The 12,609-nt window shown below is 40.4% G+C and overlaps 1 protein-coding gene across 14 annotated transcripts in view; it reads right to left on the bottom strand.

Annotated features, from left to right (window-relative positions):
- The window catches only part of ACACA (acetyl-CoA carboxylase alpha), a 335,341-nt gene that overhangs the window by 61,436 nt on the left and 261,296 nt on the right, over nt 1-12,609 (bottom strand). For all 14 annotated transcript variants that reach the window (XM_024234623.3, XM_054536750.2, XM_054536755.2 and 11 more), the window contains 3 exons: nt 8,937-9,034; nt 4,691-4,811; nt 3,245-3,355 (listed from right to left, as the gene is read on the bottom strand). In XM_024234623.3, the coding sequence (XP_024090391.1) occupies nt 3,245-3,355; nt 4,691-4,811; nt 8,937-9,034 (330 nt within the window). The remainder of the gene's footprint in view (nt 1-3,244; nt 3,356-4,690; nt 4,812-8,936; nt 9,035-12,609) is intronic.

The following is a 12,609-nucleotide window of genomic DNA, read 5'->3' as shown; positions in this document are numbered from 1 at the left end:
CACCGGAGCTGCAGCGACATGACCTGAGATGTGTAAGAGGTTGGGGGGGGGGGAGGGCAGAGGAGGGGAGCTGGAGAGGAGAGAGAAAGGGAGAGAAAGAGAGAGAGAGGGAGGGGGAAAGGGAGGGGGGAGAGCGAGAGAGGGTGTTCACTCAAGTGTGAAAAAATATTGTCAGGAGTGAGCATCAAGAACAAAAAAAAATTGCAGGGATAACGTGTTTATTTCAGTCACCCCCCAAAACCCCCCAACCCCCCCTTCCTGCAAACCAGCACCTTTTAAAATTCATTGGGTATCAGGCGATCATGCACAATCCATCTGCTTTCACTTTATCATTTGCATTTCATGCCTCCTGGCTTTTGATGTGCTGATACTTTGATGCAGTCAGGAGACGCGCATTATCATTATTTCAATTTTCAAAGGGGTCAACGGGATCGGCACTTGCACACACAAGATTTTTTTCCCCTACAACCTCTGAACACCCCCACTCCTTATTCTTCACCCCAATGTTTAACATAAAGGATGAAGACTCAAAAAGGTGGGGGTCAAATATTTACAGTCTAAGACTGTATATAAGCTTGCATATGTCTCCTACATTTCCGCTTTACACAGGTACATACTATGAGCAAAATGGCCAAGGCTTAAGAAAGGAGGCTCTATAATGTTTCAAAAACACAAAGACTTTCTCACACATGGACACACAGGGCGGCACACAGACAGAGAAAGAGGGGGATCTATATGCAAGACACAGACACAAAGAGACAGAAAGATCAGCACCCACACAGAAAGAGACATGCACTCAGGGTGACTTGCACACACCCAGAGTACACAATACAGAGAGATACCTACAGAAAGAAAGGCAAACAAAGATGAAGAAAAACACCAGCACACACAAAGACAACACACAGAAGGAGTGAGTCAGAGGAAGCCATCAGAGCATGGTAGTTTCCTTTTTCATACCTTATAGGCAAAGGGGCTGATAGGACATTCTGAACGAATTTGCATAAAATCGGGTGTCTTCAGCAGCACAGCTCTATACTTAAGAGGAGCTGACATGAAGATAGTGAAGCAGGCAGAGCGACATTAGGTAACCTCTGTATCTGATCACTCCCTTCAGCTAAAAATAATCATGTCCTTTTGGAAATGAGCATTGTTTGGTAAGTTAAAGCTATAGCTTTATTTGTCTTTCACCCTGTAACTAAGCTTTTCTTTTAACAAGCAGCCCTGTAAGCTATGAAGGTGAATATAATGAATTTGATTAGAACAATTCAATCAGATTTTAAGAAATCAATCTCTAATGTTTCTTCATGGCACAAATGAAATTCAACTAGCAAGTTTTCAAGCAAAACAAAACCAAAAACCCAACATCTGCTTTTTGTAATATTCTTTGTATATAATATAGTATAGGGGCAGGGGGGAGAAAGAAACTCAATATAAGAAGATATATTTCAGAAATTAGCTCTCTGACTGGGTATGGGAACATCATGGAAATATAGGTTTTTTAAGTACCATTATCTATGAGAACAGAATTTTAAAAATTCTGTTCTCATAGATAATGGTACCTAAAATTATCTTCAGCATTCATCAATATCTCATCCTAAGAAGGTATCCAAAAGAGCAACTTAAAAAACAACAACAACCTTAAGACTCTCAGCAGTTTCTCCCACTGCAATAATAATCTTCAGTAGTAGTGGTTCACAACCTTTATTTCCAGGCTACTCTCCAAAAAGGGAGGAAGACAGCCAAGTTCGCTGCTGTTAGCACTGCTGTGCCTTTCCTTGATGAGAAAAGCAAGCCCAGAGGAGGAGACAGAGTTCATATGAATGCACAGAGCAAGCTGATCACATCAAATGATTCCTCTAATTTCTGACATCCACAAAATCTAATGAAACCAATGGAATTATCAACTTTTTCCTAAATGGGAATGACAGAACACTTAATTCTTACCCTTACACTTGAAAGTCAAGACTTGATAAAAAGTTCCTGCAAGTGGAGTAAACATAGTATCTGATACAATTTAGTATGTGTATTAACTCCATAAGCTCAATCACCAAATCATGTTAGAGAGAGGAATGGGAAACTGAAATTTGAATGTGGGCCAACACTTTTTGCCAAGAACTAGGTACTCTTTTTTTTTTTTTTAAGAGATGGGGTCTTACTATGTTGTCCAGGCTAGATTCAGACTCCTGGGTTCAAGCTATCCTCCTGCTTCAGCCTCCTGAGTAGCTGGGAATCTAGGCATGCCCAGTAGAACTAGGTACTTTTACTTATGTTTTCTCATTTGAGCTCCACATTATTTAAAGGTTTAAATTATCCCCTTTGACAGATAAGAAAGCTGAGGAGCTGAGAGGTTATATAAGTTGCACAAGGGCAGTCAGCCTCAGACTACTCCATTACATTTTTCTGGCCCTGAAGAGAAAATAATCTTTCTATGCTTGCAAAGATGTCAGAACTGCACTGTCCTTTATATATTCAGGTATTCTTAGATAGTTTTCACTCTTTCGAGCAGTGACCTTGCCATCCATTTTTTTCCCCTTTGGAAAAGCCCTTGTGAAGTTGGACTAAAAAGGCACAAACCTTTCTTTGGAAGGGAAGATAAATCTTTACGCATACTCTTTCCCAGTAACCCAGCCATGCATCCATCCACCCATCTTCCCACGCAATATTTGCCAAATATTTCTTCTATGTACAAGAGACCACCATTTTCAAGAGGTGTATTTACAGATTTCACAAAATCATTAAAACTTGATAGTCTCAACACCTAGGCTGGTACCTAATTCATGATGTAGGCCTGAAATGGGAACTAGCACAGCTGGAATCAGAGACAGCTCAATGTGTGTGTATAGATCTCCTCACATCTTTTACTAATAGATTAAGAAAAAGAGAGGAGAGGTGGGACAGAACAGAAGCGTTCAATTAATTCTGTCTTTCTACAACAACACTAAAACATAAGCGCTTTAGAGCAGCGGTTTTATATGGTTTGTTCACTAACATATACACAGGGCTTGGAACAGTGCCCAGAAAACAGTAAGTACTCAAAATAGTTGATAAATGAAATGAATGAATGAATGAATGAATAAAAAGGCAAGCAAGTCAATGGGCAGAAAAGATGGAGGGAGAGGGGAAGAGATAGACTGAGGAAGGCATGGATTGAACTGCTTCCTTCCAAATCAGGATCTTGAATTAAGAATTCACACAACAATCTTCAATCAGCTATGCATACTTCTTCAAAACCCTAGAAACTTACTTTGTTGAGGGCTCCAGCTCCTGTTAGAATTAAGTGAGAATTCTCAACCTGGATGGTTCTCTGTCCCAGCCGGACAAGGTAAGCCCCAATCCCAATGGCCCGGCACGTCACCTTAGAAAAGAATAAATTCTACATGTCACATATTTATGTCCTCTCTGAAGCTATAAGAACTAAGGCATAGATAAGTAAAATCCAAATTAACAGAAATAAACATTGCTTTTTATGAAGTCTGTTTGATTGACAACAACATACACACACAAAAATTTCGTGGTCAAAGAAAAGAAAATACAATGATGCAAAATTCAGGCTGGGTGCAATGGCTCAGGCCTATCATCCTAGCACGCACTTTAGGAGTCTGAGGTGGGCGGATCGCTTGAGCCCAGGAGTTCAAGACTACCTTGGGGCCGGGCGAGGCAGCTCACACCTGTAATCCCGGCACTTTGGAAGGCTGAGGCCGGCGAATTACTTGAGGTCAGGAGTTCGAGACCAGCCTGGCCAACATGGCGAAACCCTGTCTCTAGCAAAAATACAAAAATTATCTGGGCGTCGTGGCACGTGCCTGTAATCCCAGCTACTCGGGAGGCCAAGGCAGGAAAACCACTTGAACCCAGGAGGCAGAGGTTGCAGTGAGCTGAGATCACACCACTGCACTCCATCCTGGGCAACACAGTGAGACTCTGTCTCAAAAAAAAAAAAAGACCTACTTGGGCAACATAGCGAGACCCCCATCACTACAAAAAATTTAAAAATTAGTTGGAGGTGGTGGCACATGCCTGTAGCCCTAGCTACCTGGAAGCTGAGGTAGGAGGATCACTTGAGCCCAGAGGGTAAAGGCTGCAGTGAGCTATGATTGCACCACTGTACTCTAGCCTGGGTGATAGAGTAAGACCCTGTCTCTTAAAAAAAAGAAAGAGGGGCCATGTGTGGTAGCTCACGCCGGTAATCCCAGCACCTTTGGAGGCCGAGGTGGGTGGATCACGAGGTCAAGAGATTGAGACCATCCTGGCCAACATGGTGAAACCCCGGCTCTATTAAAAATACAAAAATTAGCTGGGCATGGTGGCACTCGCCTGTAGTCCCAGCTACTCAGGAGGCTGAGGCAGGAAAATTGCTTGAACGCGGGAGGCGGAGGTTGCAGTGAGCTGAGATTGTGCCACTGCACTCCAGCCTGGTGACAGGGCAAGACTCCATCTCAAAAAAAAAAAGAAAGAAAGAAAATAAAAAGAAGTTAAACTAAAAGCTAAAACAAAGTGCTGGGTTTATTTGAAAAATTCAGTTATTTATATTATCCTATCTTCCTATTATCATGTGTGATTAAAATATAATTACAGACATACAATCTTCAAGAAATGCTCTCATTTGGGACTGAATAGCAGTGATAAGAGAAAAAATAAACCTAGCCACACAGCCAGCTCTTCAAAAATTTCACATTCTAGAAAGATTTACCAGGCTGATGGTAATGATCTCATTATAGGCCAATGAGGATTCTCCAGCAATCATTCCAGAACCTCGAAGGTTCTCAGGTCCAATTCCCTCTTCTTTCCCAATAATATCTGTTATCTTGTACCTATTGGATATGGCCATGTCAAATTATGAATGTCAAACACAGTAACAACAAGCCATTAAAAGAATAATCACCATCAAAAAGCTGCTAAAAGTGTATTGAAAGCTTATATTTAATCCCAGGGCTTTATGTGCTTCCTTTTATACTCTTCATTCATAAGTCTTTCCTTCTTAGCTTGGTGCCTATTTTACCTGGAAGCAACATGGTTTAATAGAAAGAGCAAAATCTGGAATTAAGCAGATACACTTTTTTTTTTTTTTTGAGGTGGAGTCTCGCTCTATTGGCAGGCTGGAGTGCAGTGGCGCAATCTCGGCTCACTGCAAGCTCTGCCTCCCGGGTTCACACCATTCTCCTGCCTCAGCCTCCTGAGTAGCTGGGACTACAGGCGCCCGCCACCATGCCCGGCTAATTTTTGTATTTTTAGTAGGGACGGGGTTTCACAGTGTTGGCCAGGATGGTCTCGATCTCTTGACCTCGTGATCCACCCGCCTCGGCCTCCCAAAGTGCTGGGATTACAGGTGTGAGCCACTGTGCCCGGCCAAGTGGACAGATTTAAATCCTTGCTCTGATACACACAGGAGTGTGACTCTAGAAATAATAATAACTTCTACAAAATGGGAATAATAATATCTACCTCTAAGGGTTGACAAGAAAGTTAAACTAAAGCAAACAAGGAAAAGGTTTGATGTTATAGATGGCCTTCAGATTTTAGATGCCCTCTCTTATTTTCTAGAACAAGTTTCTTAAAAACAAGGTCAATGTATATCTCTATAATGAGCAATAGGCATCATATCAACAATTTTAGACAATTTTACGTAGGAAGAGAATATCCAAACAGAGCGGTAGTGAGAATGCTCAGCTTAGTTTCTCAAGTCAAAAATCCTCTTCTAAGGTAGGATGAAGCAAAGGTCAAATTACTGAACTCCCATTCGTATTCCTTCATAAATATCAAGTATATACACAAGGGTCCCTGGATATGTCCTCTGGAGGGGCAGGTAGAATGTGTGTAGAAGTGAAATGCTGACCAAGTTGTCCAGAAAGCATCCTGTGGATCTAGTGGGAGTCACTCATCTCTCTTCCTGGCAGGGGATTAGGAATGATAGCTGATAATGGGAAATGGGAGATGGGGAATGCAACTAATAAAAGAAAGGAAAAATACAAAGTTGGAAGTAGAGATGGGCATATATTATTTATTGTTCCACGTGTACCCAGAAGGCTTGGCAGTGGGCAGTTTTATAAATTGAAATAATAAATAAGTACCCCATAGTGGCTCTTAAAATACTTTCTCCTGCCCCCACATTTTCCTGCTCCCTTCTTCATTTCCAGCCCTCCATCAATTCTTTTTCTTTGCCCTTGCTGTTGGTCTGTGACTTTGCATCTCTGCTTCCCAGATTCTGCTGCCTTTCTATTTTTAGCCTCTCCTAATATCCAATAATTTCCTAGTTCTTCCTTTTGTTCTGTATCTAGACTGTATCCTAAAGTTATGTCAGAAATGAGGCTACTGTCCCTTAAGGGGGTTAATTAACTACATTAATTGTATATGTGTGTGTGTGCCTGTTTGTATAAGGTCCATATAGTCATAAATATTCAAGGACCCAGCCAGACTTGCCTGTAACAAATTCAATATTCATAGATTCCAGAAATGAAGAGTTAAAAAATATCATAGGGGAAAATCCCATTCAGAGTAGCAAGAAAAAATGCAAAATATTTAGAAATAAGCATGAAGAAACTGGCAGAAGCTCACTGTAACTATATTGTGTCCCAGGGCACCATGATGAACTCCCAGAAGCACTGCAAGATATTTTAAATTTTTGAGAGAAGCACTATTATATGTGATATCTGTGACCCTATATGAACTACTAGCTTTAGATAGTTCATAGTAGTTCACTAACATTAGAATAGTGCTACATTCCTTTTGAAAATGTCCTGTCTTTGCAAGCTAGATTTTTGAAGTTTCTGTGAAAACTCAATGAAGAACAAGAAATGTGGGTGGCTATATCCAAGCTGATTCCAAGGTTTGAGATGTTATGCAGACACAAATATCTCATTAGTAAGTAACTGTTAATTATTTAAGAATAAATTTTTTCAATTTATGTATATAATTTTTTCAAATGATTATTAAGTTCTTAGGACAGAAATACTTATTGTTTAACTACCTAATAAGCAGAAATATTAAGTATATCTTATAGCCTAGGGGTGCTATGAAAAAATTACTGAGACACTAAGGATGCCATGAACCAAGAAAGTTTGGGAACCTCTGGCAAAACCTATATGAAGAAAACTACAAAACGTAAAAACAAAACAAAACAAAAAACCACTCATATAAATGGAAAAACATACCCTGTTTCTTTTTGGGGAAAGTTGGTATTACGAAGATGTCAGTTCTAAAATTAATGTGTAAACTCAATGCAATCTGAATCAAAATCATTATGGAAACTTTTTTGGAATTAGAAAAACATGAGCCTCTAGCCAAACACAGTGGCTTGCACCTGTAATCCCAGCTACTTGAGAGGTTGAGGTGGGAGGATTATTTGAGGTCAGGAGTTTGAGACCAGCCTGGGGAACCTAGCAAGACTCTATCTCTAAAATTAAAAAAATAATTAGTTGGGCATGATGGCACCTGTCTATAGTCCCAGCTACTTGGGAGACTGACATGGGACAATCTCTGAAGCTCAGGAGTTTGAGGGTTTAGTGACATATGATCACACCACTGCATCCCAGCCTGGGCAACAGAGTGAAACCCTGTCTCTAAAAACAAAAACCCTCTACATTAAAAAAAAGCAAAAGTAGCCAATAATACTTGAGGAAAAATTAAAATGTGAGAAAATTTGCCTCACTAGAATAGTTTAAATACTGTGGTATTAGCCCAAGAGCAGACAGACAGAACAAAAAAACACAAAAGAGTAAATTTTCAGTAAATAGTATTAGGGCAATTAACCTTTTTTTTTTTCTTTTTTTTGAGATGGAGTCTTGTTCTGTCACCCAGGCTGGAGTACAGTGGTGTCATCTCGGCTCACTGCAACCTCCACCTTCCGGGTTCAAGTGATTGTCCTGCCTCAGCCTCCCAAGTAGCTGGGACTACAGGCAAGCGCCACCAGGCCCGGCTAATTTGTGTATTTTTAGTAGGGATGGGGTTTCTCCATGTTGGCCAGGCTGGTTTTGCACTCCTGACCTGAAGTGATCTGCCTGCCTCGGCCTCCCAAAGTGCTGGGATTACAGGCGTGAAACACTGCACCTGGCCGAGCAATTAACATTCTTAAAAATACTTGCAGATAGATTATATAGAAACGTTCAACTTCTCTGGGAGTCAAAAATACAAGTTAAAATAACAATTGCCATTTTTATTCAATTGTATTAACGCACAATAATCAATGTTGGCAGGGGTGAAGAAAAATTAAAGAGGGAAACAAATCCTATTCTACACTGCTGACAGAAATGCAAATCTTGGGAAGGCAATTTAAAATTATTTTTTAAAACCCTTAAAAATTGACTTTTTGACCTGCAATTTCACTTCTAGAAATTAACCAAAAAGGGATGATCAGAGCTTTTAATTCCTAAAAGTTTATATGAAACTTATATAAATGTCCCTTAAGGGGGTTCAGCCCAGGGATATGAAAAATTAGAAATAGTCTGAATGTTCAAATATATTTATTATAATAAAATACTATGTAGCCATTAAGCATCATATTCTTAAATAACGTTTTAAGAATACATGAAATTTCCCCAAAAATAGTTTTTAGCAAAAAGGATAAATTATAAAAGAAATTCTTGTTATAATCTCAATCACATAGAAAAAAGATATGTCTATAGAAAAGACAGCAAGTGTATAACATAAATTCATAATCGTGGCCTGAAGGTGGGATTGTGACTAATTTTTTTTTTCTTCATAATTGTTTACATGTTTCAGTTTTTCTAAAAGGAATTAAGTATTATAAATTTAAAAATTTCAATCAATAACCCAAGGTTCTTCAGCTAATAAGTGGTAGAGCTGGATATAAACCTAAAACATCTAGATTATGTCATCTTCAATGTTCTTCAAGGTTATGAACAGCCGTACAATATGGAAAAAAATACCATATTCTCCTTTCTTTAGTCATGAACAAATTATTCCAATACATATATACCTACCTGGATTCTCCTTCATCCTCCACGTGTTCACAATGGACAGAGTTGAGAGCACTGACTCTCTTATAATCTTGAGGGGTCAGATACAAATACCTGTATCCCTGTGTAGCACAAATAGTTTTTAACTCATTATTTGCCATTGTCATATAATCAGAAGATACAGCAAAGCATACATAATGAAGCTTGTTCCACAGCTAGCTTTAAATTGCCACATCACTTCTTAGGTTTACTGTCTAATAGAATACTAGCACAGACAGTCCTCCTTTGAAAGATGAAGTGCCTATTTTTTCACTCACTAACTGTCCTTGAAACAAGATACCTTCTAGCTGCAATTCCAAGTATATTCCATTCATTTCACTTTCTTTCTTTTTTTTTTGGTTGAGACAGAGTCACTCTGTCGCCCAGGCTGAAGTGCAGTGGCGTGATCTCAGCTCACTGCAAGTTCCGCCTCCCTGGTTCACACCATTCTCCTGCCTCAGCCTCCCAAGTAGCTGGGACTACAGGCACCCACCACCTCGCCTGGCTAATTTTTTGTATTTTTAGTAGAGACAGGGTTTCACTGTGTTAGCCAGGATGGTCTCAATCTCCTGACCTCGCGATCTGCCCGCCTCGGCCTCCCAAAGTGCTGGGATTAAAGGCGTGAGCCACTGCTCCCGGCCTCATTTCATTTTCAACAGGGTTAAAGAGTCATTTTCTGATCTTTAGTGACATCTCTATTAAAGATATCAACATGCAATTAAAGAATTGTGTGAATTACTATTTTTCACTCTCTCAAATCCACAGGATCATCAAAATAAATACAAGCAAGGGATAAGAGAAAACCGCAAATCTAGGAGATTCGATATTAAAATCAGAAGTCTATACAGTGCTAATAGTGAACACTGAACTCAGATCTTTTGTTTTTTCAATAAACAACTCCTAATGCCCATTTACATGTAAACAATTATACTAACATTTCATAATTGATTTATATGTATCTATACACACAGCCACATACAAAGTAGAGGTACATGGTATATGTGTTTAACTTAAGTGAATTAGTCACTCAGTCAAAAAAATAAGTAAACACAGGGAAGCATTTTAAATACTATGAGAAATTATGCCCACCATTTAACTCAATAAATGTATGTCCCACAGTGAGCACAACATGGAAAAGACATAAATCTGCAATTGGTCTTGCATGATTTGTGTCGAGAATGCCTGATAGCACTGAGTGTCATTAGTATGTCAGTCAGTACACATTTACTGAGTGCCTATTATGTACAAGGTACTATTCCAGGCACTGGAAAAACAGGAATTAACAAAAATAGACAAGAATTCCTACCCTTATGAAACGTACCTCCTACTGGGAAAGTCAGGAAATACACAAAATAAGTAAAATGTATAATGTGAGTGGGAATAATGTTTAAGGAAAACAAAATGAAAGAGAAGGTACACAGTCGAACTTTTAGAAAAAATAACCAAGGAAAGCCTCATTGAAAAGTGTCATTTGAGTAAAGACCTAAAGGAGCTGAGGCTATAAGACATGAGGATATCTGAGGAAAAAGCATTCTAGGTGGAAGAAAGAGCAAGTACAAATGCACTGAGGCACAATGTGCTTCGCAGTTTAAGAAAGCAGAGTCGGGTAGAGCCAATGTGTGGAAAGGTTGGGGGAGGCTGTAGCAAGAAATGAGGGCAGAGTGGTACTGGAAAGCCAATCTATGTAAGGCCTTGTAGGCAACCATATGATCTTTGGCTTTTACTTGAAAGAATTGGGAAGCTATTAAAGGGTTTTAAGCAGAGAAAAATTTTGTGATCTGATTTATATTTTAACTAGATCATTCTACTTTTTTTTTTTTTTTTTGAGCAGTCTCCTTCTGTCACCCAGGCAGGAGTGCTGTGGTGCGACCTTGACTCACTGCAACCTCTGCCTCCTGGGCTAAAGTAATTCTTCCACCTCAGCCTCCCAAGTAGCTGGGATTACAGGCATCCGTCACAATGCCCAGCTAATTTTTATATTTTTAGTAGAGAGAGGGTTTCACCAAGTTGGCCAGGCTATTCTCGAACTCCTGACCTCAAGCTGATCCATCTGCCTCAGCCTCCCAAAGTGCTGGGATTACAGGCATGAGCATGAGCCACCACACATGGCCTCATTCTACATTCCGTTGAGAACAGACCTTGGTGGGGCTGGGAGCAAGGCCAGAGGCAGGAAGACCAATTAGGAGGGTACTGCAATATGCACGTAAGAAGAGTTAGACTACTGCTACTGCTAGTAAGTAGCAGTGGAATTGGTTAGAAGTACTCAGATTCTGGATATATTTTAAGGTAGGGATGCAAACATGATTTACTGTTTAGATGGATGAATGGGGTATGGAAGTGAATGTGGGGTGTGCAAGAAAGACAGAAGTCAAGAATAACTCCAAGGTCTTTTACTTGAACAAATGAAACAATAGAGGTACCATCTGTTGAGACAGAAGACTGTGGGAAGAACACATTAAAGGAAGATGAGAAGCTACCATTTAGGCAGACATTTAGGCAGATGTAAGCAGAGATGTTGAGTCTGGATATATGAATCTTGTGTTCAGGGGTAAGATATAAATTTGCAAGTTTATCAGCTTGTACATGAAACTTAAAGCTTTAAAAGACTGGATGAGGCTGGGTGCGGTGGTTCACACCTCTAATTCCTGCACTTTGGGAGGCCAAGACGGGCGGATCACTTTGAGCTCAGGAATTCGAGACCAGCCTGGGCAACGTGGAGAAACCCCATCTCTACAAAAAACAAAAAAATTAGCCGGGCATGCTGGTGCATGGCTATAGTCCCAGTTACTCAGGAGGGTGAGGCTGGAAAATTGCTTCAACCCAGGAGGCAGAGGTTGCATTGAGCCATAATCGCACCACGGCACACCAGCCTGGGCAACAGAGTGAGAACCTGTCTCAAAAAAACAAAACAAAATAAAAAACCAGGATGAGATCACCAAGGGAAGGTGAATAGGAAAAGAGGAGTAGTCCAGGGACAAAGCCCTTGAATCACTTTTTTCCTTCTACCCTACTTTCTATATTGGCTGTCTTGCCAAACCACCAGGTGAGAGGGCATTGGGTCCTAGTGGGGTTGAGAATGGGGAGTCCAGAACTTCTTGGTCCTGCTGCAGCCTCTGTGCTCCTGACATGTCTCCATTCACATTTTTTTATAATCAAAAAAACTGGCCAGGCACAGTGGTTAATGCCTATAATCTCAGCACTTGGGCAGGCCAAGGTGGGAGGATTACTTGAGGCCAGGAGTTTGAGACAAGTCTGGGCAACATAGCAAAACCTTGTCTTTATGAAAAATAAAAAAATTAGCTGGTTATAGTGGTGTGTGCCTGTAGTCCCAGCTACTTGAGAGGTGGAGGTGGGAGGATCACTTGAGCCCAGGAGTTGGCAGATGCAGTAGGCTATGAATGTGCCACTGCACTCCAGCCTGGGTGACAGAGCTAGACCCTGTCTCTCAAAAAAAAAAAAAGAGATAAAATTAATATAACATAAAATTCAACATTTTGGTTTTTAAAGTTTTTTTTGAGTCTCACTCTGTCACCCAGGCTGAGTACAATGGCACGATCCCGGCTCACTGCAACCTCTGCCTCCCGCATTCAAGCAGTTCTCGTGCCTCTCTACCTCCTGAATAGCTGGGATTACAGACGTGTGCTACCATGACCAGCTA

The sequence above is a fragment of the Pongo abelii genome, chromosome 19, assembly GCF_028885655.2.
Source record: "Pongo abelii isolate AG06213 chromosome 19, NHGRI_mPonAbe1-v2.0_pri, whole genome shotgun sequence".
Lineage (NCBI taxonomy): Eukaryota > Metazoa > Chordata > Mammalia > Primates > Hominidae > Pongo > Pongo abelii.
Note: the sequence above shows the minus strand (reverse complement) of the source record. Positions and strands in the feature narration are given on the sequence as shown.